Source organism: Panthera uncia (genome assembly GCF_023721935.1).
Source record: "Panthera uncia isolate 11264 chromosome B2 unlocalized genomic scaffold, Puncia_PCG_1.0 HiC_scaffold_24, whole genome shotgun sequence".
NCBI lineage: Eukaryota > Metazoa > Chordata > Mammalia > Carnivora > Felidae > Panthera > Panthera uncia.
This window is the reverse complement of record NW_026057580.1, coordinates 109,116,784-109,141,494: the sequence shown is the minus strand read 5'-3', so window position 1 is coordinate 109,141,494 and position 24,711 is coordinate 109,116,784. Positions and strand designations below refer to the sequence as shown.

Below are 24,711 nucleotides of genomic sequence, written 5' to 3'. Positions count from 1 at the left end.
GAAGTAAGCTAGGGAAGAGAATATCCTATTAAGAAAACCATAGCATTTCCATAAATACATTTACAGCACTGTATTTGTGGAAAACAATCGCCTGTTAAGTGGACCCACACAATTCAAGCCCGTGTTGTTCAAGGGCAAACTACAAAGGCAGAGAGCGCTGTGTAAGCTCCAAGCCTGAGAGCTCAGAAGGCTGCAATACTGAGGGAAGACATCACAGAGGAGGAAGGGTGTGAACTGAGACTGAAAGGTAGGAGAAATTTGAAATGCAACATGAGGACGGGATTTCATTTGAAGGGAAGGCAAGGTGTAAGGTTAGGTTCAAAGGGAAGGAAGTTAAGAACTCAATACAGTTATGAGGCTCTGTTATTGGGGGTTAGTAGACCAGTTTGAACTTTGATGTCTTTTTTCTCTAAGCTGTTTAATCAATCAACAGATGGATAAAAAGTAATATACCAGAGCAAACAAACAAATTTAGTATTTATTTTTAAATCTGATTTGTAGGTATTTTAAGCTTGTAGACTTTTCTCTAGAGTGGTAATACATTTTAGGTGCCTAAAACAAATACTAAAAAAATATTGCCAAACTAGGATTAAAAGGTGAGGAATACTAAGTATGAAGAGGAAATACTAAAAATTTTTATTTAAGTATTAGGAAAAATTACGAGATTACTGAAGTCCTTCATTCTACTCTCTCTCACCTTCACCAGTACTGAGCTAGGACCCTGGGAACAAGAGGTCCTTTGGCCGTTGACTCCCCATCTCTAACATGGAGGAAGGCTAGACCAGAGGATCTGGAGGATATCCAGCAGGGATAAAATATTGGGACTCTAGCACAATAGAGCTCCAGGAAAAGACAGAGGGAAAATGCAGAAAGGAGGAGACGAAGTGAAGAACGGGTCCTGTAATAGGGTTTTGGAGAAAAGGCCTTCCTGAGTTGTCTGCGCCTCTCTTAGGGTTTGGTTTAAAAGGTGGGGGCGGAGGGAACAGGTCGGCGTGCTTCTCCCACAGTGGCAGCTTGAAGGGTCCCAGAGTGGAGGGCTCTGTCACTGGTGCGCTCCTCTGATGACCTACAGTCTACATTTTTCTTCTTCCCATTCTGTTACAGAACACATGTGCTCCCCCTGGATTTTCCGTACCATTCGTTTTAAAACGACCTCCCCCATACCTGTTTTTTTTGGTCAGAGTTTCTATCGAAAACTAGGAAAAAAAGGGCACTAAAGGCAGGCTTTGTTTTTTTCCAAAGAACATGCCAGCCAACGGGGTGTATCCACGGATCTTTGGATTTGTGGCACTCTAATGCCTCTTTAGAACTGTAAACCACATGAACTGATAATGTATACTACGCACTTCTGTCCACCCACCTTTCGGAAGTAAAAGTTAAACAAAGCTAAACATGATTTTGGTAACCAAATGCTATTACAGACAAACAAGTAAGCCCTGAGAATTGACCCCAGGAAAAGTTGTACCGAACAAGGGCGGTATTTTTAAATCTTTGTCTTGGCTTTCTGCATATCCATTCACTCCACGGGATATTTAGGCAGCAGCCCTGGAGCAGGATGGAGAGGTGGTCACTACACATTCCAAGGAGGAGAACCAAGGACAGAAGTCTGGCAGAGTGCGACGCGTGCGGCTGTGGAGGAGGAGAAAGAAGGGAAACCGCAGCCCCGCTCACAGGAGGAGGGTCAGCAGAGCGCCGCTGGGGAAACCACAGGAAGAGGGCCAAGGAAGGAAGAAGAGGCCAACTGAGGCAGCTGCCACAAAGAGGCAAATAAAGCGAGAGGACCGATGGGAACCTTAGCAAGAGGGGCAGTGTGGGGACAGAGGTGGGGACAGATTAGAGGAGAGGGGCAGCGAGGAGGCAGGTAGGGGAGCAGAGACCTCACTGGTTCTTAGGACATTCAAGGAAGAGGACGGGCCTTGGGGCTGATCTCCCAGCTTCCAATCCCACTTCTGGTATTCATTATCCGTGTCAATTTCTATTTCCTCCCCCAATACTGAGAATAACAACAGTCCCTAACCCACAGGGAGTGGATTAAATAACAATCTTGCTTCTTTAGGATTCTTGACTTAGCTGTCCACAACAAATGAGAAGGCGAGAGATATTCATGATTGTGAAATTTTAAAGTCATTTATTTAGATTTTGAGAAGCTCTCTTAAGAAATTCATGGAAAAGTTATGATTATCTAGTCTTCCTTTTTAATCTTTTTAATGACCCAGGAATATTTTACTCACTCCCCTTTTTTACTTCTCTACCATAAATTTCTCTGTAGAACTCATCAGCAGCAAATTTTTAGCCTTTTCTATGTTTAATAGTATAATTTTATACATATTTCCTTAGCTGATTTATCATCTCATTATTACTAACAGCTTTACTTAGTCCATTGACGACACAGAAGGCACGCTTATCTTGTAAAAAAGAACTAACCCGTGTTGGCTTGTGCCTGCAACTCCTGATTTATTATTCTACAGAATTATACATTTCTTAATATGTTCAAGTCTTGATCAGAACCAAAGTCGAGATCAGTGGTCTACAGTTTGTAGAACTTTCCTTTCCTAATGTATTTTCTCATTTTTTTATTTTGAGGCACCTCTTCTATTCACTGCAATTGTTTTTATAAGTGCACAGGATTTTAAATTAATTAAACATAGAAACAAACTCCAGAAAATCAAAGTTGCCTTAATTCAGAGGAAAAAATTAGAACCACTGGAAAACAGCTGAAGTGTATACTGAGATATAGTTATTAGCATTTCAAAGTCTAAGTTACTTTTGACTGAGATAAGCCTAATAAAACGACGAATCAGGATTTGAGAAATTAAGATTTGAGAAGTGTAAGGAAGAGCACAGCTCTCTCTCCTTAGATTAGCTTGGAAAAAATTAATCTCAAAACAGCACCAACAGTCATGATAGTTTGAAATGAATGCAAAGTTGGTTTTCCTGGGCTGCAGGAACAATCACACCCAAAAATAGGCTGCTTGTACTGCTGGGTCCCAGCGTGTTTAAGTTATTTTCCAGTGAGACTGACAAATGCAGGCTTCAATCGTTAAGTAAATATGAAGCTTGCAGGTTTCAGCTGGACTTAGGAGAAGGAGAAGCATCCAAGAAGTGATCAAGTAGATAGTGGCGAGACAAAAACAAAAAACAGGGTGCCTGGGTGGCTCGGTTAAGCGCCCAACTCCAGCTCAGGTCATGATCTCGCAGTTCGTGGGTTCAAGCCCCCGCACGAGGCTCTCTCTCTGTTGTCAGGGCGTCAGGGTGGAGCCTGCTTCGTATCCTCTGTCCCTCTCTCTCTCTGCCCCTGCTACGCTGGTTCTCTCTCTCTCTCAAAAATAAATAAACTAAAAAAAAAAAAAAAGAGGTAAAGAAAGAGCAAAGGTTCTTATTAAAGAGCAGCACCGAAAGGATCAGAGACCTACATGGGGGTAGACAACATTCTGGCATCCTACTCATTTGCCAAGATGATGCCAACAATGTACTAGCAGGGAGTCAGATATCGGAGTTATTTTTCCCAGTGCATAAAAACAGGAAAAACAAAAGGCCAATTGTGAATAAGTGTTCAGAAACTTGACCAATACTGAACACCGAGACATTTTAAGAAACAAGATAAAAATGTATTTGCTGACTGGCAGATAATGAAGTGGTAAAAAAAAAAAAAAAAAATCAAATTTCTCATATTTTAGTTAGATGGATAAACACTTTTTGGTACAGGCATGCAAAAGTGAAAAGCTTCGAATTCTTTGAAAAATCACTGAATTACCAGGGAACAATTTCCAACTATGGTTTCTACAAATTGAATTAAGACTACAAAAGCAAGCTGCTAGTTTCGCCGGAAAACAAACGCAAAGCCTTACACAGCGGGGCAGACCGGGTGAGTACCGCCGCCTACACAGTGAGGATGAAGGGTTATGGAGATGAGTTCACAAGAACTGACCCTACAGGTTTATTAAACATGCAATGAATATTCTGCCGTGCATGCTGGGCATTAAAGAAAAAATGAAAAATTCAAACGATGACGATATGTTACATACTGCAAATAGCACTGAATTGGCTCTCTTGATAATTAAATTTTTCTTTAGTAATTTTTGGCAGATACAGAGCTAGAAAAAACACGTTGAGGTAAACTTGAGTCAGTTTACCGAATATTTAAATATTTATAAAGTCTTAACTTATCTTTTCACTTTTAATTTGTATTCATTTATGACATAAACCTCGCTCAGCTTATAACCTCAGAACGGCCGTGATTTTGGCAGTGTTACAACATCATCCGCCAACAACTGCAGCCCGACTATTAAACTGTACTAATAAAATGCCAAGCATCCAGAATGTTAAGTAGAGAAAAATTTGGAAAAAATACAAGTAACTAATTTTTAGTTTTAAGCCAAAGATGTAGCACATACAGGAGTCAGGTAAGAGTAGTTACCCGTTCTCTTTGCTTTAAAGTTTCCACCAACTATTCTCCTAAACTTCCGACTTCCAAAGTAATTGATGGTACTTACACTGTACTTCTGTATCTCTATGTGAAAATGAAGTCAGACTCCCCTAATAAGCACCTCTTGCCGATTTATTTATATGGTTTAAGAATTACTAGCAAATTTAAAAAAAAAAAAAAAAAAAAAAAAGGAGGGGCTCCTGGGTGCCTCAGTCGGTTGAGCGTCCGCCTCCGGCTCAGGTTGTGATCTCGCAGTCTGTGAGTTCGAGCCCCGCGTCGGGCTCTGTGCTGACAGCTCAGAGCCTGGAGCCTGCTTCTGCTTCTGTGTCTCCCTCTCTCTCTGACCCTCCCCCGTTCATGCTCTGTCTCTGTCTCAAAAAAATAAATGAACGTTAAAAAACAAATTAAAAAAAAAAAAAAAAGGAATTCCTAGCAAATACACGTCCAAAAGGCAAGTCAACCTGAGAAAACACTACAGGCCTGGAAGACTGTAATTCTTCCGCCCCTCCTGTGTCTGCCCTCTCAGTGTTACACACCACCTCTTTATCTTATTCTCAGCTCCTCTGCCTTCCTCACCCTGCATATCCCAAGGATCACCAGTCCCCGAGACTGAAGGATTAGTTTTACTCTTTCACTAGGCTAGCTCGGTCCACACGGTCCTTCACCTGGTCCACTCAACTGCCCTTCACTGGTCTCTGGCAAGTCCATCCTCCACAAAGTGGCCAAATTCATCTAAATTGCAAATCTAACCACTCCTTGGCTTGAAATCTTTTAATAGCTTTGCATTTTCTATAGGATAAAATTCAAATCTTTAACCTCTTCAACCTCTGATCTTGCTACCCAGGCAGAATTTAACTACTTTCAGTTCCCTCTGGTTTTTTTCATGGTTGTCCTGACCTGAAAATAGTTCTCGTTTCTCTTGTCCTCCTCCTTTGCCTATAAATATAATCCACTCTCAAGGGCTCAGACTCCTAGAATGCCTTCCCACTCGGCCTCGCCCACTCCCGCAACAACCCCCACCCCCCAACACTTCTAGCAGGGAGACAAGGACACCGCAGGACAACTGATCTGTTTATAGGCCTAAGCCTACCAACTGACTGTGAGCCACTTAAGGGCAGGAACGGGGATTTAATTGCGACTGGAACACAGGGGTTCAGTAACTATTTGAAGCAGGGAAAATGAATAAATGGATTAATGAAAGTAGAGTGGTAAACCAAAACAGTACTCAGAGAACCTTCGGTCGTGGTGGTTGCACTCCCAACCTGGGGGGCCATTCAGTAAATCCTGTTCCGTGGCGAATTCAAACTTCAAAGTCAACTGCTACTAATGGAAACTCGTGGTTTCCTGTACTATTTCTTATACTCTAGACCACAGAGAAAGAAGGTAAAGAAAATACTACCACAGTCTAATCGTAATCACAAGTGAGGGCAACTCTTAAACTGTGGGAGAGTTTAGAAACTCCGCATTTGATAATAAAAGCAAGTCCTATCCGTTCAGCCTTCCTATGCGCTTAGGGGAGCTGACGGGACCTATACAGTGAGCTAAGTCAGACTACACACCTTGAGTCCAAAGGCGGTATCCTCCGAGGTCAAGACTTCAACCTGAAATCATAAGGAAAACATAATTTAGGCACTCTCAAAAACGTTCTTTGAGTCTAGCCAGACACCAGAGCACGGGCGTGGCCTGGAACCAAGAGTTTGGAGAAAACTGGGGTTCAATGTACGCCCGGAGTCAAGAAAGACGGATCTGGGATTCTCTTCAAGAGTTGGATGGGTCGGAATCCAGGTCACTGCCCTGGGCTCCAGTTTTGTAACAGGGTGAGCTCCTATTAAATTAATCTGTTTGCCATCGTGTTGACATGGTGGTAGGAGTTCCTCAAAATGATCTGGGGAAGTTAGGAGAATCACCTTTCCCAGTTCAATCACAAGATGTTGCACATACTTTTTGATCTCTTATGGACAGTGAGAGGAAAGTTATGCTTCGTAGTGCAATCTCATCATGCTTGTGAAGCTGCTAGTGATTTCTTGCTCTGCTCACAGCGGAGTGGGCAGTCCTGAGTCTGTGGAATGCTGCAGAGCAAGGCTGCCGAGAGCAATACTCGGGAAAAGGCAGGCCGGGTCTAAGCAACAAGTTGTGAAATGATGGCAAAACTTCAAAATTGCCTGTCAGTCTTGTGCATGAGAAGACAGAGCTCATTAACATGAATTTAAAAAGCCGCATGGAACAAGACGTGTATTGATAATTACTGTTTTTTAAACATAATTATTCAGTCTGGTGTGTAAAGCTTTTAACTTTGACTACTACAAAGTACCAATATATGATGGAAAAGAGCAAGGAAAGAAGGCGATACGGATGTTTTTAAGTGTCTGCGGGAGACAGTGGGGGGGGGGGGTGAGTGGTGGCACCAGACTGTCAGGTTGGCTGTGAGTTCTGAACCCTTTAAAATCAGGCCTTTGTGGTAGGTGTTGAAGTGGAAGGCACACAGGCCTATCCAATGGCTCTTGTATCAAACAAAATTGGATTCTTCCCTCGAGGGCAAGGAAAGAGAGAGAGGAAGACCACTTCGAGAAGATTGTCATCCAGTAGGGGGGTCGAAAAAGAAATGAGGAACAAATTGTATTCTCCAACTGCTTCGCTGAAAGTGACGCTCTCCCACCACCTGGCACCTGACAGAGACGGGGGGGGGGGGGGGGGGAGCACAGAAAAAAAAAAAGGGGGGGGGGGGGGGGGGGGGGGGGCACAAAGCAAGAGAAACACACGGTGACGAAGGGAGAAGGTGACCAGACCCGTTTCGATGAAAACCATATGTTGCCGATACCAAATGTGAAATGCTGGATCAACTATAGTACAAAATCATTATAAGACTCACTGACAGCATGTCTGTTTACGCTTTGATTTCCAAAGCTCATTGTTAGATTTAGAAGCAAGATCTTATTATAGACTTTGTTTAAGGGCCTGGGGGGCAGGGGGGAGCAACGGCTATTGGCAATTTACTGGCAATTTACATATGTTTGAATTTCCTAAGTCCTGTCTTTCACAACAGGAGATGACTAACCTCAAATATTTTTACATTAAAACTTCTAATCAACAGTGAAGACTTTAGTTAAAGGCAAAGGACAAATAACGCATTTGCTGAATCTTAACTACTGTAAAGGCTATTATATGACATTTACTCTTAAATTATATACATAGATCATAGCTGCATACATTAATGTTAGGTATATTCACCCTCGATGTGATATTTTAATATACATACAATTACTTTCAAAATGTATTAGAAGTTTAAATCTACAAAAAAAAAAAAATCCCCAAGTGAGTTCTGCATTTGCTTAACATATTATAAAAAGCCAAAGTAGCAAGAAAATTCAATAGCAAATAGAAATCTATTTAAAGCTATGGCTTCAATGTATTTGACAACTTGAGATATCAGCAAACCAAAGCTTTCAAGTGGAATTTAGGAACTGTCCGCGTGGCTCTGTTGGTAGACAGAGACACAGACAGACTAGTGTATGGACAGGTCTGGACAGAGACACAGACAGACCTGGAGTATGGACAGACTTGGAGTATGGAACCAGGAGGTGGATCTCAAAAGGTCAGCCCCCTCCTCCACCCCAGATTCTATCTCCAGGAGGGCTGAAGAGGTTCGCAATTCCTAAGTATTGACCAATTTAATTAAACCGACTCAAAAAGTATATTTTGTTTTATTCAAAAGCACTGTGGTTTAAATACGTATGCACTCCAGCTCTCCTGAGCTGTACTTTAGATTTTCCTTTATATTTTGTTTCTGTTTCTGAGAGGCTTTATATTTCAATACCAACACAAAAACAGCTGATTTAAAAACCATGAAATTAACTTCCATTTAATAAAAGAGAAAGATCAATGTCATACAAAGGTTTTCCTGTTGGATCTAAGAGCATTTTTTACCTAAGTTGGAAGGAATCCCCCTCTAGTGGGAGTAAGGGAGTATTTCAACCTTTACAAACAATTTTCAGGTAGTAGTCATTAAACTTCACTCTCAGCAGAGATCTGCTGAGTTTTTTCCTTTCGTCGGTTTAAATCTTTTCAAAACAGAAAATAAGTATTTTATATTTTACAAGCCTCAAACACCTACAATCCCTATACATATACTAGAAGTAGATTTGTGTTTATCTGATGGGATTTTAATTACTAACCAGCCTTTATCACCAAATTTAATGTGGCTATACAGTAGTCACAATTTGAGGTTAAAACAGGAATGTACAACTAGAAAAAGTTAGTACATCTCAGTGGAAAGACTTAATAATGTACTGGGAAGAGAGAGTGCTGACAGTTTACATCCACCTGACTCTTTAACAAAGAATTTCTGGATATTTGCTGCATGTAAGGCATGGTGCTTAGTGTTACTGTAAAAGAGAAAAAGGGACGAATTTTACTCTGGTCCTAATGCCTGAATGAAACGTATTAAAACATTCATTTAAAAACTAAATTCATATACAGAAAGGACCAAATGGAATTATCCGTGGTGTCACTTCTCTTTTTAAACTTCAGTCTGGGCCGGGCGAGGGGAATTTAAACTGGCAGTATTATAAAAACCGCCCAGAAGAAAGGTCACAGGTTTTGCCCACTGTAAAATTAGGACATATTCCCCCAATGTTCTCCTTCTCTGCACAGACGCTGTAACAAGTGCAAAGACAGAGGACCCTGCTGAGAAGCACAGCTGGCGTCCCAGGGCACAGAACTTGTCAGGGGGTCCGGAGCTCCCAGGTGTGACAGGCTGGGAGCGAGCTAGCAGAGCAGAGGCTTCCTAAGTCCCAGACAAGGCCCTTTCCAGTAAATCATGCTATTTGCAATAATGCTACAATCAACTCTTTTTAACACCAGTGGCTAAAACGGTTCCGTCCATAGGGAACTTTGAAAATCACCAGGAAACCGGCAGCAGGGCGATGCCTCTGCAGCACTCTGCACGAAAAAACTTCCAGTGGCTTCTCTCTCCCCTGAGTAGCCTACTGAACCCTACCTCCACCAAAATTAATTTTTTTTAACGTTTATTTATTTTTGAGACACAGAGAGACACAGCATGAGCGGGGGAGGGTCAGAGAGACAGGGAGACACAGAATCTGAAACAGGCTCCAAGCTCTGAGCCATCAGCACAGAGCCTGACACAGGGCTGGAACTCACAGACTGCGAGATCATGACCTGAGCCAAAGCCGGACGCTCAACAACCGACTGAGCCACCCAGGCGCCCCCTACCTCCACCAAAATTAAAACAAACCACTTGAGTTTCCAGTCATTCAATCAAGAAAATCAGGAAAACGTGAATTTATGAATTCAGAAGTGAAACAGGTTGCACTTTTCTTTCTTGAACCACTTCTGAAGTCCCTTCTACTTTCACCTCTAAAGCAGAGAATACAAAAATCCAGCAGTGTTTCCATTAAAATAAAACCATGCAAAAAGTATGTCCCATTTTAATAAAAACTTTTTTTCCTAAAGTCAGGATCATGCTGTCACGAAAAGAAGAGACAGTGATGCTTTGTAATTGTATATAAAGAATCTTATTCATAATCAAAAGGATGCAAATCCAAACTCCTAACGTTATTCCATTTTTCTCACTAAAGATTACCAAGATTAAAAAGGTTGGTTAATTACAATACTGACAAAGGTGTGGGAAATCACATCATAGCCTTGCACTGATTATGAGAACATATGTTGGAATAAAGTGCAATTTAACAGTATCCATCAAAATGTGTATGCATGTGATTAAGTGTTAAACCAATAATTCTGATACTCAAGTGCAAAAATATTTACCAAATGGTTTATCTGAGTTGTTTGCAACAGTAAAAAGCTGAAATTATCACACTGCCAAGCAATGGAATGCTATACTGCTATTAAAAAGGAGGTACATCTATGTGTGCAGGTAAGATCTCTATGATATTACACATTAAGTGAAAAGAACCAGAACCGTGCGCACAGTATGCTAACATCTGTATTTTTTTTTAAAGTGGGGTGGGTTATACACTTGATTCACTTAGACCCCTTCTGGATATGTAAGAAACACATCAGTGATTACCTCAAGGGAGAGAACTCATTTTTCGCTGTAGTTTGTCTTACAATGTTAAGAATTCTTTTTGCCACGTGCATGTGTTCCTTGTTTAATTAAAAGTAGTTAACAGAATAAGCCCATAACATAAAAACTGTCCAATGTCAGTAGTAATCACAGAAATGTAAGTAAATGTCATAATCTATTTGCTAGAGAACCTATCTTTATGGTCTCATGTGTGATCAAATGTTTATAAAGTATGTGTACTATGCCATTATTTGAAAAAAATGAGAAATTAGGGGAAAATGTACAAAAATATGGGATGGTGGTTAAATGAAGTGTGGTATTTCATACGATAGACCGTTACATACTCATAAAAAACTCACTTTTCATGAAGTATTTTATAACATAAGAGAACACTTATAACACGTTAAATTTTAAAAGGATTAAAAACAGAAATTTGACATTATAAATATCCAAGTCTATCCATTTGTTTTCTTCATGCTTTCTAGAATGTGTGCCCATGCTGGAAAAGGTCTTCCCCACCCCAGGATTTTTTACATATTCATTCATGTTTTCTTTTAATATGTTTGACTTTCATTTTTTACATTTAAATATTTGATCCATCTATAATTTATTTTGAAATAACAAGGGGAAGAGGTGACTCAGTTTTAATTTTCCATTTGAATAACTATGGTGCAGAATAATCCATTATGTTCTCTAGTGATCAGAGATACCATATCTTTACCATAATTAAACATTAAAATGATATAAATTTTGCCTCTAGTTCCAGGTAGGGATGGGAAGAGCAAAATTACCTGTGAGGTATTCAACCTAAAGGGAGATGGGAGTTGAGGGGAGGAGAATGGTAATAATCAACAAGAACATAATCGAATTTGCAGTCACAGTATTTGTCCACAAGTAATTCATTAAGAATTCAGATGCTCTTGAAAAAAACAATGTTTGCCTAGAATGGTGTGCCTGCTTCGGTTGGGCCAGAAAGAGCAATATACCATTAAGGAGAAGCAGACATTAATAAATAAACTGCCCTCCAAAACCATGTCCCCAGACTGATGACCATTGCAAGTACGGGACAAGCCCCTCCCTCTGCCCCGCCCCTGCCTGTCACATTCACAAATACATAGCAGCTAACACTGGGTTGCAAAGTTTTTATTTTGGCAAGCAAAGAAGGTGTTTTTGTCTTTTTCTTTCTTTATTATTATTTTTGCTTGTTATTCCTACTTTTACTTTCACTATTATCTTACCTTTTTGTAATCCATTGAAAAAAACGAACACTTAAAAAAAACCACGCAAAACCTTGCCAGCCTTCTCCTCTTATTAATTCTCCTCATTCTCCTTATTAGCATGTGCAGGCCACATGACAGCTCAAGGACACGGCTTGCTGAAACCGCTCAGTGTTTGGTTAGCTGGTAAGAGAACGCACAATGACGCCTTCTACTGCTCAGTGCTGCTGAGTAGAAGCACCATTCTCCGAATGTATTTAAAATTAACTAAAAACCTATCTCTGGTTAGGGAACCAGTAAATATTAATAGCGATGCTAAATTTCATCTGGGCAGCCAAAGAGCATTTCTGTTATACCCAATATAGCGTAATACGATCTCAAGACAAACAATGGATTGGATATAATTATGCTTTTGACTACAAGTGCTATGCTCACATTATCTTCTATACTGGGGTGTTTGCTATGTCTTCATATCCTAGGCTGTTAAATTTAAAACAAAAGTTGTCACCATTATGGTCACACTCCTCTTTCTAATTAGGTTCTCTGAGTGAGGATACCTTCACTTAAGATTTACAAAGCAATCACAAACTCATGAATGGCTCAGAGAAAAAAAAGACCTTGAGTGTGGAACAGAGTGTGTACAAATAGCCACCACTATGCAATGTGACTTTACAGGCCCTTCCACCGAAAGGTGGAATTGATTTCTCCGCTCCTTTAAGCTGGGCTGGGCATGTGATTTGCTTGGATCGACAGAACGTGGCTACAGAATCATACTGTACCGCTTCCAAGTCTAAGACTCAAAAGGCAAAGCATACTTATAATCACTCTCTTGAAAGTCAACCAGCTACCATGAGAACAAGCTCAGACTAGTCTCTTGGAGGACACAATGGTTCTGTTACCACATCACCCTAGCAAAGAGCCAGTCATCTCCAAGGAGCAGAGCCACTTAGCTGATCAGGAGCTGACTTAAGAAAGGAGAGCGAGCTCAGCAGAAACCAGGACAATTCAGGCTCAGACCAATTTGTCAAACTGTAGGATAGTGAGCTAAATAAATGCGGGCCTTTCCAAGCACTGAGTTAGGGGTTGGTCTGTTGCACAGGAAAAGCTACCTAGCACACTGTACGACTCTACACCACGGAGCTCTAGGTGTCCTACATCTGCTGGCAGGGTTCCCGGCAAGACCGCTACGACAGTAAAGGCAATTCTGAGAGCTGTTACGTATCTATGTAGCTACGTCCGCCTCCGTCTCCACTCCCAATTTGAAACTGTCCAATACCATAAAATTTGCTCTGAATTCTTTCCTGTGGTCCACGAGCAGCTGAGCAGTAGGGCTCCGGCTTTGTCTCACTGATCTCCAATCCCACCTCTGTCCCTCCAGGCACAATGTTTCAGCGACACCAGCTGCCTTTCTGTTCCTAAGAATGACCATTTCTTACATCAGGGCCTCTGTACTTGGTGCTCCCTCCTCCTGGAACACTCCGTATCAGATCTTCCCACCTCTGGTCCCCGGCATAACACTCCCACTTTGGTTCAAAGGTCACATCCTTAGATAGCCTCTCTTCCTCTCCTGCGTTACCACCTGAAATTTGATTGCCCATCCCTTTACTAAATGTAAACGTCACAAAAGCAGGGACGTCCTGTCTCATCCACCGCTGTATGCTTCCTACCTAGAGAGTGCCTGGCACAGAGTAGAAGCTCAAGAAGTACTGCTGTTTCTTTCCCCAGTAAATAAACATGAACGGTTTGAAAACTAGACCACCACAAGGGGGCGCCTGGGTGGCTCTATCTGTTCAGTGTCTGACTCTTGATTTCAGCTCAGGTCATGATCTCACAGCTTTACGAGTTCGAGCCCCCGTGTCTGGCTCTGCACCGATAGTGTGGAGCCTGCTTAGGATTCTCTCTCTCTCCCTCTCTCTGCCCCTCCCTTGCTCCTGCTTTCTGTCTCCCAAAATATATAAATAAACTTAAAAAAAAATCTAAGCATTATTTTTTTTTAAAAAAACTGTAACAACACTGGGGCACCTGAGTGGCTCAGTAAGTTGAGCATCTGACTTTGGCTCAGGTCATGATCTTGCAGTCCGTGGGTTTGAACCTCGCATTGGGGTCTGTGCTGACGGCTCAGAGCCTGGAGCCCGCTTTGGATTCTGTGTCTCCCTCTCTCTCTGCTCCTCCCCTGCTCGTGCTCTCTCTCTTATAAATAAATTTTTAAAAAAATTTTAAATACCCAGTTTTACTATATTTGATGGCGATACATATGCATTTCTTTGATGCATTTGTCTCTCCAGCCGATAGAAAATTTTAAATTCCTTTTAAAAATCCATTTTTTAAAATTGATGGCAATGAAGGCTGTCGCTCAAAGATAAGCCTCTTTTCTCCCTATTCGTGACTTAAAACATAATGATTCTCTTAGAATTGTACTGGGCTAAGAAATGACAATAGATAGTAAATATTTTACAAAGAATGCATACAGTTCACAAACTTTCCAAGTTTAATTTTTAAAAGTAAATTTTGGCTTTGCATTTAGGCTGGTTGACCACAATCACAGCAGACGGTTAAGAATGTTCTACCCACAGTGCAGGTCACACTGTGAAGAAGACCGCCAGGTGCCAATTCTACTGACGGATACTGGCACTTGGCAGGTTTCATTGGTCACGGTACTACCCCTACTCCAGAGAGGACTCTTTCACACAAAGTGCAAGTGTAACATCAGTTATATGACCAACATATTTGTAGATTTGGGGGCACTCGGAAAGCTATACCTAAAAACATCACGTGTATAAAGCTAATCAATTCTATACTGCCAGTGTTTATCAAGAAATGCGGGCTATGGAGTCATGAACATCTTAATCAATGCATAGGTATGTATTCAAGACTTCATCTGGCTTTCCTAATACAACACGCACGTACACAAATAATGCACATTTGTACACAAAACTTTTGAAAATGATCATACTTTTAATAAAAGCAGTGCTTTCATATTCACCTTTAGATCTCTCTGTAAATCATATTTTATTAAAGTAGAAAATACATGTACAGTAAAATGTTAACTATTCATTGTTATCATTTCTATGTGCTTGCCTTATCTGTATACTTCAAGTTAACATCTACTTCTTAGTAAGATTTCCTATATTTGTTCATAACTTCTAGGAGGTTTGATGAAGGAAAATACAACAGCTACAGGTGTCCAGGCAGTTCAGATGTTAAAAACTTTTGAACAAGTGGTAGTTTATCTAAACTTTATAAAAACTGAGATAGTACTATTATCTCGTCTCCCATTGTATCACATTCATTGTGAACTGTCATATTCAATGCCATTTTAAGCAACACTTCCCTGTTTACCCAAGTATATACTCATTCATATATAAATTGATACAAAAAATTTATCAAATTTACTATACTGTACTTATACTACAATACAATTTGATGCATTCAAGTGTTCTAAAACCACAAGCCAAAAACACAAATTCTTTTTTTCTAATTTTATTTACCTTTCATAAAGAGGAAAATTTTATATTTTGAAAACAACCAGATAAACCTACTAAGGTAATAAAATTGGGAATTTGGCGAACGTACTATTTGGCCATAGGTAACCCCCTATCTCAGTCCTACCCACTGTTAAGATCATCTCAGAAAAGCAAGTTGAAAGTGGTTATAAAATCAGTACGTGGAAGAGGTCCTGAGGCAGGCTGTGGGGACCCACAGGAAAGGCCATGTGCAAGTGTCAGTGTGTCTAAGGGGAAGGGGTGCAACAAAGAGGACTTAAAGGGATCAGATCAGAATGAAAAGGTGTTTTAAAAACAAAAATATTTTTAGATTAACAAATTAAATTTCCATGACTGCCCCCAAATAGCTGTTTGTACATTATTAATTTGATTATGGGTCACTGGTTTCTTTTTTCTGCTGCCCTCTCCCCCTGTCCACATGTCCCTGCCACCCCCCCACCACCAAGGTCTGCGTGTAAGAAAAATGACAGGTGTAAGAAACTTCTTTTTTATCCTAAAATACTTCTACCAAAATACACGTTGGTTTTTAAAATACTGGAATAGGGCTTAAAATCACACTTTTATTGCCATGCATCTTTAAGGCCTTTCAAAATTTAAATTAAATCGTTAGGGCCCTCTTGATTATCAAGCTGGAACAGAAAGACAACTCAGTAAAAGAGACAAAAAAGAACATAAGGTTAGTTATACTTAAAGTTAACTCAATTTTTTTTTAACCTTTTACCTTTAATTTAACTTAATTTTTTTTTCTTTTTTTTTTTTTTACCTTTTACCTTACAACTTATTCTTGTTTTAGATGGGACATATTTTGAAGAATCTACAGATGTAATTAGGTAAATTAGCGACTGCAAAACTAAGAAAGAAGTCTCTAGGGAAGCCAGCCACTTTTCAATTCTTTTCACAGTTCCCGTTAAGTGGTATTCGACCAAAAAAGCTAACCTAAACTGGCACCCCCATCCCCCCAATCATGTCACCTCCTTTGTTCCCGAGCAGGAGCAGTTTAAGACAGTCTTATCTGCCAAGGGCAACATTAACAAAACTTTCAAGCCAAGAGCCTAAGTCTGTGAAGAAAACTGAAGCTAGTGCTGGAAGTTCTGGAAGAGGCAAACGAAGAAAAAAAGAGCTGAAGTTTTCAAGGCAAGTAACTGTCAGCATACCGCTATTGGACTCAGCCCCCTCTTCCTCTCTCCATAACAAATACATCTTCTAAAAAAAAAAAAAAAAAATTGCACGAGAAAAAGAGGAAGCCTTCAAAAAATTGGTACCGGTTGTGTGAAAAAGTTTTGCCATGGAGTTCACGGGAGTGCTTTTTTTGAGTTCAAACTTGTTCGATATTAATCTTCGAGAAAAAACCTAAAGGACTCCTCTCTAAAGAATCTAGAGTCTTCGACAGTCAGAAAATATTGACAATTCAGGAGATGGACACTTTAGAAGAGAAGAAAAGTCAGGGAGATAATTACAAACACTCATCTGCTCACTTGAGACCTGGTGTCTGAGGACACGAGGGACTAAGGTCGGACTGGAAGCGGCCACAGAAACCTGAATGGGCACAGCTGTGGAGGCAAGACTGGCCTAAAGAGGAAGCGTGGCACACTTGTGACGCTCATCTGTAACGACCTCCCATCAAGATGCATGTCTTGACATGACACAGTAAAGTCACCTTCTAAAATACTAGTGATATGATTGCCATGCTCCCCCGAAGAATAAATTACTGAGGAAGAATCCTTTGATTGTACCGTAGATAGCAGTGTTTTATGGCAAAAAAAAAAAAAAAAAAAAAAAAAAAAAAAGTAATTTGTGTAGAAACATGGGATTCAGCTATGAGAACTGACTCCCAAAAATCATCTAATAGCGGCAAAATAATAGGGCCACTTTGGAAAAGAGTTTGGCAATTTCTGATAAGGTAAAAGTAATGTTGCCACGTGATCCGGAAATCCCACTTCTAGGTCTTTACCCAAGAGAAATGGAAACATGTTCACATGAAAGCCTGTATGAGAATACCTGTTGAGGATTTATTCATAATTGTCAAAAAGTGCAAGCAATCCAGATGTCTATCAATCAGTGAATGGATAAACAAAACTACGGAACATATCCATATAATGGAAAACTACTCACCAACAAAAAACAAATTAACCGAACATGAATGAATCTCAAATATGCTATGCTAAGTAAAAGACGCTGGATTCAAAAGGTTACCTACTGTATACTTTCATTTCTGGAACATCTTAGGAAGGGCAAATCTAAAGGGAAAGAAAACAGACCAATGATTGCCTGGAGTTGTTGGGTAAGAAGGAGAAAGGGCCCGAGTAAAAAGGGAAAAGGGAAACTTTTTAGGGTAACAAAAATGTCCTATTCAGCTGCTCACAGATCCTATGAGAATCCTATTCTTACGTATTATCTTGTTTTGCATTTCACATTGTAGGTATTCATGGTACTCAGAAGATGTTACTTTTCCAAACAGGCAAGAACTAAAGTAATATTCCATAGTTTCTCATCCTCAAAATGCCTTTGATTTTCATTGCATAGTATACTTTGTTTGTTTGTTTTGCTCTGTTTTGATAAAGTGTTTTAGGTCACAGAATTGAAATTTTCAGTTGACAATTTCTACAGATTCCTGCCTAATTTCAGAATTGCCAGATTCTTCTTCAGGGTGTGTGTGTGCGGGGGGCAGGGGAGGAGTTTGAGGTATTTGAAATTTTTTAATCAGGTAGAAACAACTACAGGTTGTTTTTTGAAGCTAGAAAGGAATCATGTGCCTAATAAAAGTATTTGGTTATTTACTACAATCGCTTATAATTTGAACTCCCACGTGAAAACTAGCCAATTAACTTAAAATCAAAACTACAGTCAACACGAAAGCTAAAGTAGTATGTGCAGGTTCAGACATGAAAATATTATGTAAGCTTTGAGTCAAAGCCACAGCCAACACTACAGCTAACGTATGTCCAAGTTCAGACAAGAAAACATTGCACGACCTTCAGATGTGAAGCATGATACTTCCCTCTTCATAACAATCCTTTCAGTCTTAGCTCAGAGAACTTGAAGTTCAATTTTTAAAATTCAGATCTTGGAAAACTCTTAAAGGACCACATATTTATAGTTGGTAAGTCAGCCCCAATAAGTCCAGAAGACGTAGGAGAAAATTCAGTTACTGAACTTCTACCGTGAAATTTCTTTCTACTTAAAAAAGTACCAAAAGCTTGAAATATGTCCTCAAGGTAGAAAAGCTTGATTTTTAATGTTTGAAATGTCTATTCTCCGTAGGTCCTTTTACTATTTTTTATTAAAGAGACTGAGTTTTGTTCATACAAATTCTTTACTGCCTTTTTTTTTTTTAATGAGGCTTTCGAAATAAACAATGTACACCAAACTTGAAAAGAAACTAGCTACTTGTTTCATTTGTCACATTTCATTCATCTGTGTCTTGTTTTATCAAAAGTTTATGAACAATTTTGGCCAAAGATTTCCAATCAAGTTTTGTCCAGACCAAAGGTTCTCAACCAGAAACAATTTTGTGTGCCCCCTCCTGCCCCAATCTAGGGGACATTTCACAATATCCAGAGACGTTTTTGGCCATCACAACTGGGGTTGGGGGAGCGGAGGGGTTACTCCAGCTGTCTAGTGGGTAAAAATTCTACAATGCACAGGGTACAATGCGCCCAGTGGCTTAGTTGGTTGAGTGTCTGACTCTTGATTCCGGCTCAGGTGGTGATGTCACAGTTCCAGAATTCAAACTCCGCTTGGGGCTCTGTGCTGATAGCACAAAGCCTGCTTGGGATTCTCTCTCTCCCTTTCTGCCCCTCCCCCACTCACACTGTCTCTCTCCAAATAAATAAATAAACTTAAAAAAAAGATACTACAATGCACAGAATAGCCTCTTTACAACCATGAATGATCAGGCCCCAAATGTCAATAGTACCAAGGTTGAGAAACCCTGGTCTAGACATGGAAAATCCCAGCTACCAATAATTCAAAAGCCTAAGAACAGAAAGATCCTTACTCAAATCTTTTCATTAACAGGAATACTAACAGTGCTGGGGCTGAAAGTTATGTCAAGTGTTGAAACAGTTAGTTAAACTGCCTCATCACTGTGTCCACTGTAGAAGGGCTACAGAAACAAGGGTCCACACGGCAAAGTACTGCTAAAATAAAATGCTGTAAAACAAATGTTTCCTCCAGGAAGAAGCTCTCAACTTCCGTGACAACTGAACCCTCAAGTTCAGGCAAATAAAACTACTCAAATGAAATGTGAGTTCAATGCCATATTTTACTTTTTTTTTAAATGAGAGAGTTGTTACCAATTATGGTTAATACACATTCACTATTTAAAAAAAGAGGAAATGGGTGAAAGTCAAAAGTAATAACCTGAGATAACTCCTGTTAACACGTGTGTATAAGCATGCATGGGCATGTTTGCATGTGTGTATTTTAGCTCTATCTACAATCTGAATGCAAAATCAGTCCAATCAGACATTTGCTTGAAATCTCACTTAAATTATTTACTTTCAAGAGTCTCTTTGAGAACCCTGGAGAGTGTGGGTACAGGAATCTCATACTCACCAGGATAGTAGGTGGGAAAAGCTTTAGAATTTTGCTGTAAACAGGATGCCTAGAGCAAACAGAAACTGCTCTTGGGGAGAATGGGCATAAATGACTATCCAAATTAAGTATGTCTTTTGTGCTAACATTTATTTGGGTTAGGATTTTTAAAATCCAAGACATTCCAGGTAACATTAGAAACATAACTCCTAAGAAAAGCTTGATGTACCTATAATTTCAGATGCATTTTCACCAATGAAATGTGTGTGTAAGAGGGTGCTGATTAACTGTAGAATGAATTAATACATGGGAGGATGACAGGTGAAATTGTTTTTGATTCAAGTAACTGTACTGTTTTCAAATTCCACCAGCTTATTATGTGAAAGAGTTTGCTCTGTTTACTTTTCCCAATTACACATAGCATCTCTGAGATATACAAAAACTTAAGCCTTTCCATTAATCCAATACTCACAAAACTAAGAAGGTAAAAGTTGTCAACTCCAAACTCACAGACCTAAATCAATTTAACCACTATTACACAAGATTGTAGCTCAAAACCTAAAAAGAGCTGTTATTCTTAGCCTATTTATTGGTGGATACCAATCAGGGTGTCCCATAACATTACATTTGCTCTTCCCACTTCCTATAATGTGAGGGTGACTGGGGATTACAATAGTATATCCTTGTATGTGACTCACCTCTTTTTAACAAAACACTCAAAGAATTTTGGATTTAATGTAACTTAAAACAGAACTGGCATGTGTCATAAGTGAGCGCCAACTTGATCAAAGTTAGAAATGTCCCTGATACAATCTATTTTTGAATTAAATCTTGTTTGCATCCACAGGTGAAAATACTATGCTTACCCATCTGTACTATAAACATTATAACTTTATAAGACACAAAGGCAAATAGAAGAACATTAATATTCAGAACGATTCAAAGCCATTTCTCTTATACTCTTCTGACTTATTTCTTAGTTTATCAATATTGATATAGAGGAAGAATATAACTCAGAATTATATTCTTATAATAAATCATCAACCTAAAATTCAAGAGTTCCAAAATTAAGTTGTGTTAGCCTTAAAAATAAAACTTGCCAGGGGCGCCTGGGTGGCTCAGTCAGTTGAGCGTCCGACTTCGGCTCAGGTCATGATCTCACAGGTCATAAGTTCGAGCCCTGCGTGGGGCTCTGTGCTGACAGCTCAGAGCCTGCTTCCAGTTCTCTGTCTCCCTCTCTCTCTCTCTGCCCCATCCCTGCTCATACTCTGTCTCTCTCTCTCTCAAAAATAAACATTCAGAAAAATTACAAAATAAATAAATAAAACCTGCCGGTTATTTTACAGCAAAAATTAACTGGAATAGCAGAGAATTGCAACTCAGGACAAGCAAGCTATGGCAAAACCACAGCCAAGTCCCAAGAACAAAGGAGAGGAACATTCTTTTACAAAGGAAAGCAGGAAGCTGGGAGGGCTGTTATAAACAAAACTAATGCAGGAAACTGTTGGAAGTATATAGGGCTTTTCACTGAGCTAGAACAGTCTCTCATTGGCTGAGCTGTTGCTGTGGGAGGAGAAAATCCTTCTTCCTCAAACTGGGATAGTGAAGTAGTAGCCAAAGCAGGATGGCTTTGCCAGGTACATTTCTTCTCATCAGGTCTGCAGTTGATCAGGAGTAGTGCGGCATGAGAGCTCCCTCACTAGCCTCTGGATCCCATGTTAAAGGAGGCTCCCTTTCATTAATTTTCAGCAGAACCCCACTACCAAGTAGTAAGCTACTTTGGTAAGTGCTATCAACAGAGTAAACAGACCTTAGGAATTATATACTCCACTGAGTGGAATAAAAGAAGTTTACAAACTAAGTGGTCATAATGGATTACTACTAGTCAGATTACACACGTCTTAATCTACTACAGTTTTATGTATCGTCTAGCATAGCTGAGAATGTCGTCAAAGGTATCTAGATTGTAACATTCGACTTGAAACGTCAATGAGAATAACCAATGAATGATCCCTGAGTGTTCAGGACACAGAAAGGCTGAAAAGCAGAGAGGCAGTGCTGTGAGCAGGTTTTCCCGCCAAAGAAGGCTGATGACATGTACTTGGCTCCAGATTCTTACACACATGCCTGTCTAAGCAGCCCCAGCCTTGGTCGGCCTGGCTCCTGGCAGCCTGTGATCCCGACCCTCCAGCCCAGCAGAGTTCTAGCAGGCCTCGGCCTCGGCCTCAGCCTCAGGCTTCACCTGCCCGCCGACCCCACCCTTCGCTCTCCAGTGGCGCCCGGCTCTGAATTTGAAGCCTGGGCTTTGAGCTGACCCCACCCCTGCCCTCCAACTCCGCCTCTCACTCGCTGGCCCCGCCCTGTTTTTGTCAACTGGGTTCTGAACTCGGGCCTCGCCCGGACCAGCGAGCCCCGCCCCCCGCCTAGAGGCGCGGGTCCCACCCTGTGTTTTCGGCCTGGGCTCCGCTCCGACACCGCCCCCACCCGCAGGGCCCGCCCCCCACCAGCTGGCACGTGACACACTGCGCTTGGTGGCCTGGCCTCTGAGCTCCCACCCCTCCCCTGCTTGCCTGGCCTCGCCCGGGCTCTACGGCCCCGCCCCTCGCCCACAAGCAAGGGCCCCACCCAAGGCTTAGAGGCCTGGGCTCTGCTCCGACCCAGCGTCCTTCCTGCCCAGCTCTTTCTGTGCTTTTCCACCACCAGACACTTGTTGTAATTGCGCAAAAAGAGTTGCAGCTTCATCCGGCCCTGGAAGTTGGGTGGTGGTATTTCTTTGGGGGCAGGGGAAGAGGAGTGAAAAGAGCGATGCGCTAAAGGAAGTAGGGAAATAAAAACACGCAGATTTTGGCAAGCCAAACGGGAGGTTAGGGGGCAAAGGAAGCAACGTGGGATAGAACCGTGGCCAGAAAGGGCACAGGAAAGACGTTCTTTGCCTTCGTCAATCCAGCCGGGGCGTTTCATTTAAACGTTAGGCTGTGTCAGCAGAAACTTTACAAAACCACGTTTGACAGTACATTTGGCACCGCCTGCCTAGGTGCCCGTTTTCTGGCTTGCAGAAGGCAGCCCAGGCGGCTGCCCGCGCTCCTCCCCGCCCCCCACCAAGGGCCGGAGAGAAAGGGCCCAGGAGCCTTGCAGTTGCGGGAAGATGGCCACGGTGGCCCAGGCGCGCGGCAGTGGCTCCGGACGCAAGGGCCGGCTGGCCCGACGAGCTGGAAGACCCCCCACCCCCACGGCACCCCGCCCCCTGCCGCCAGCCTACGTGCGGGGGAGGGAGAAGGGGAGGAACCGGGCCGGGGGCGGGGCGAGGGCTGCCTGCCGGGAAACCTGGAGCGCGGGCGGAGGGCGGCGCGGAGCGGTGCCTGCTGGGAGCTCGCCTCGCCAGAGCTTTGTTGCACAACCTCGCCCCGCGCCGCCCGGGCCGCTTTTCCACCGAGGAGGCGCGGGGCAGCAGCTCCTTCCTGATTCCCGGGGTTCAAGGCACCGGGAATTTCCGAACTCGCTTGATGCGTCCGCCCCCCTCCCCCTCACCTTTCAGGTTTCTTTATACTCTCTTCCTAACCATCTGTCTCTTCCTGATTAAGTGCCTAATCAAATCCCTGGATGTGCAGTCTGTTGGACATAGCTTGCAAAGAAGCAGATGCGGAACACTTTTTAACGTATGGGGGGGGGGGGGGAAGGTGGTATTAGGATAGAAAAATAAAAAGTAATTTTAGGGCTGGTGGCTAGAAAGGGGTCCTCTGTCCTTCAGACATTCGCTACTCTACAAAGCCAGTCTGTGGCAACAAATAAAAATAGATAAACTATGAGGATGGTAATTAATCAACTAGGAGAAGCTGAACAGGCGGACCGGGAAGGCAAGAGAAGTAGGAGAGCAAGCTAGAGCCTGAGCCAAGGACAGTCATGGGAGAAGAACCGGGCTCAGGCCAGGGGCCGCCATGCAGGGAAGGGACTAAGCCCAGCACTAGCCAGAGGTTGGCTGCTCCTGAAAGATCCTGGTTCGCATGTCTTGGGGGGCAGACATTTAAAGTTTTGGTTTTCCAAAAAGTACCTAATTTAATGACCAAAGTCAACAAACAAACAACATTCTGTCACCCATTAAGGTTATATATAATTTATAGCCACACATGCCATTTTGGAGAAATGGAGGATTTCTTTTTGGAGAAAATAAAGGAATCAAGTCGTTCCCTAAAAGAAGGCACATACGGTGTAAATGCACATACACTAATTTGAGAACATAAATTTTTTAATGTTTATTTCTTTTGAGAGAGAGAGAGAGAGAGAGAGAGGCACAGCTAGCAGGGGGAGGGGCAGAGAGAGAGAGGAAGAGAAAGAATCCGAAACAGGCTCAGTGCTGTCACTGAGGAGCCCCACCTGGGGCTCCGACACAGTGAGCGAGATCATGACCAGAGAGTCCCCTGCTTAACGGACTGCACCACCCAGGCGCCCAGAAAATAATTTCTTGAGTTATCAACAAAAGTTATGTGGAAGAAGCTAACAGTTTGTGGAAAACTTAAAAAAAAAAAAAAATTAGACAAAAACAATTTTAGGGAAATTGTGAAATTGTTAAAAGTTTTAAATCACTACTGGGTCATATTTTGAATCTCAAGTTGAGTAAGAAGTGGCTAAAATTAGGCTTCACTGTTGTTTGTATGATACCATTTCTCATTCAACCCCACCTACTATTTATAGTACCAACGATATCAGTAACAGAAAAACACGGTGGCACATACACTAAGAATCCAAGCATTTACAAACTCTTATTCAAATTTTAAAGTTTGGGTTGATACAAAAAGATGCCTATCACCTTTATCTTAAACATCTTATTTTTTAGGTACCAATTTACAACTACATGCTCCTACAACAATTTCTCAATAAAAAGGTTTGCCCCGTACCCTTTATTTTTTAAATTGTCTCTCTTATGAACTGCTGCACTAGTACGAGGCTATGAAAGAGTAAATGTATATAAAACGATACTACTTAGAAGGT

The 24,711-nt window shown here is 41.4% G+C and overlaps 1 protein-coding gene across 7 annotated transcripts in view; it reads right to left on the bottom strand.

Annotated features, from left to right (window-relative positions):
• ARID1B (AT-rich interaction domain 1B) overlaps positions 1–24,711 on the bottom strand; it is a 443,672-nt gene that overhangs the window by 172,632 nt on the left and 246,329 nt on the right. For 4 of the 7 annotated variants that reach the window (XM_049653111.1, XM_049653109.1, XM_049653107.1 and 1 more), the window contains exon 5: positions 5,986–6,027. The exons of the other annotated variants lie outside the window; for them this stretch is intronic. In XM_049653111.1, coding sequence (XP_049509068.1) covers positions 5,986–6,027 — 42 coding nt within the window. The remainder of the gene's footprint in view (positions 1–5,985; positions 6,028–24,711) is intronic. 7 annotated transcript variants of the gene reach the window in all.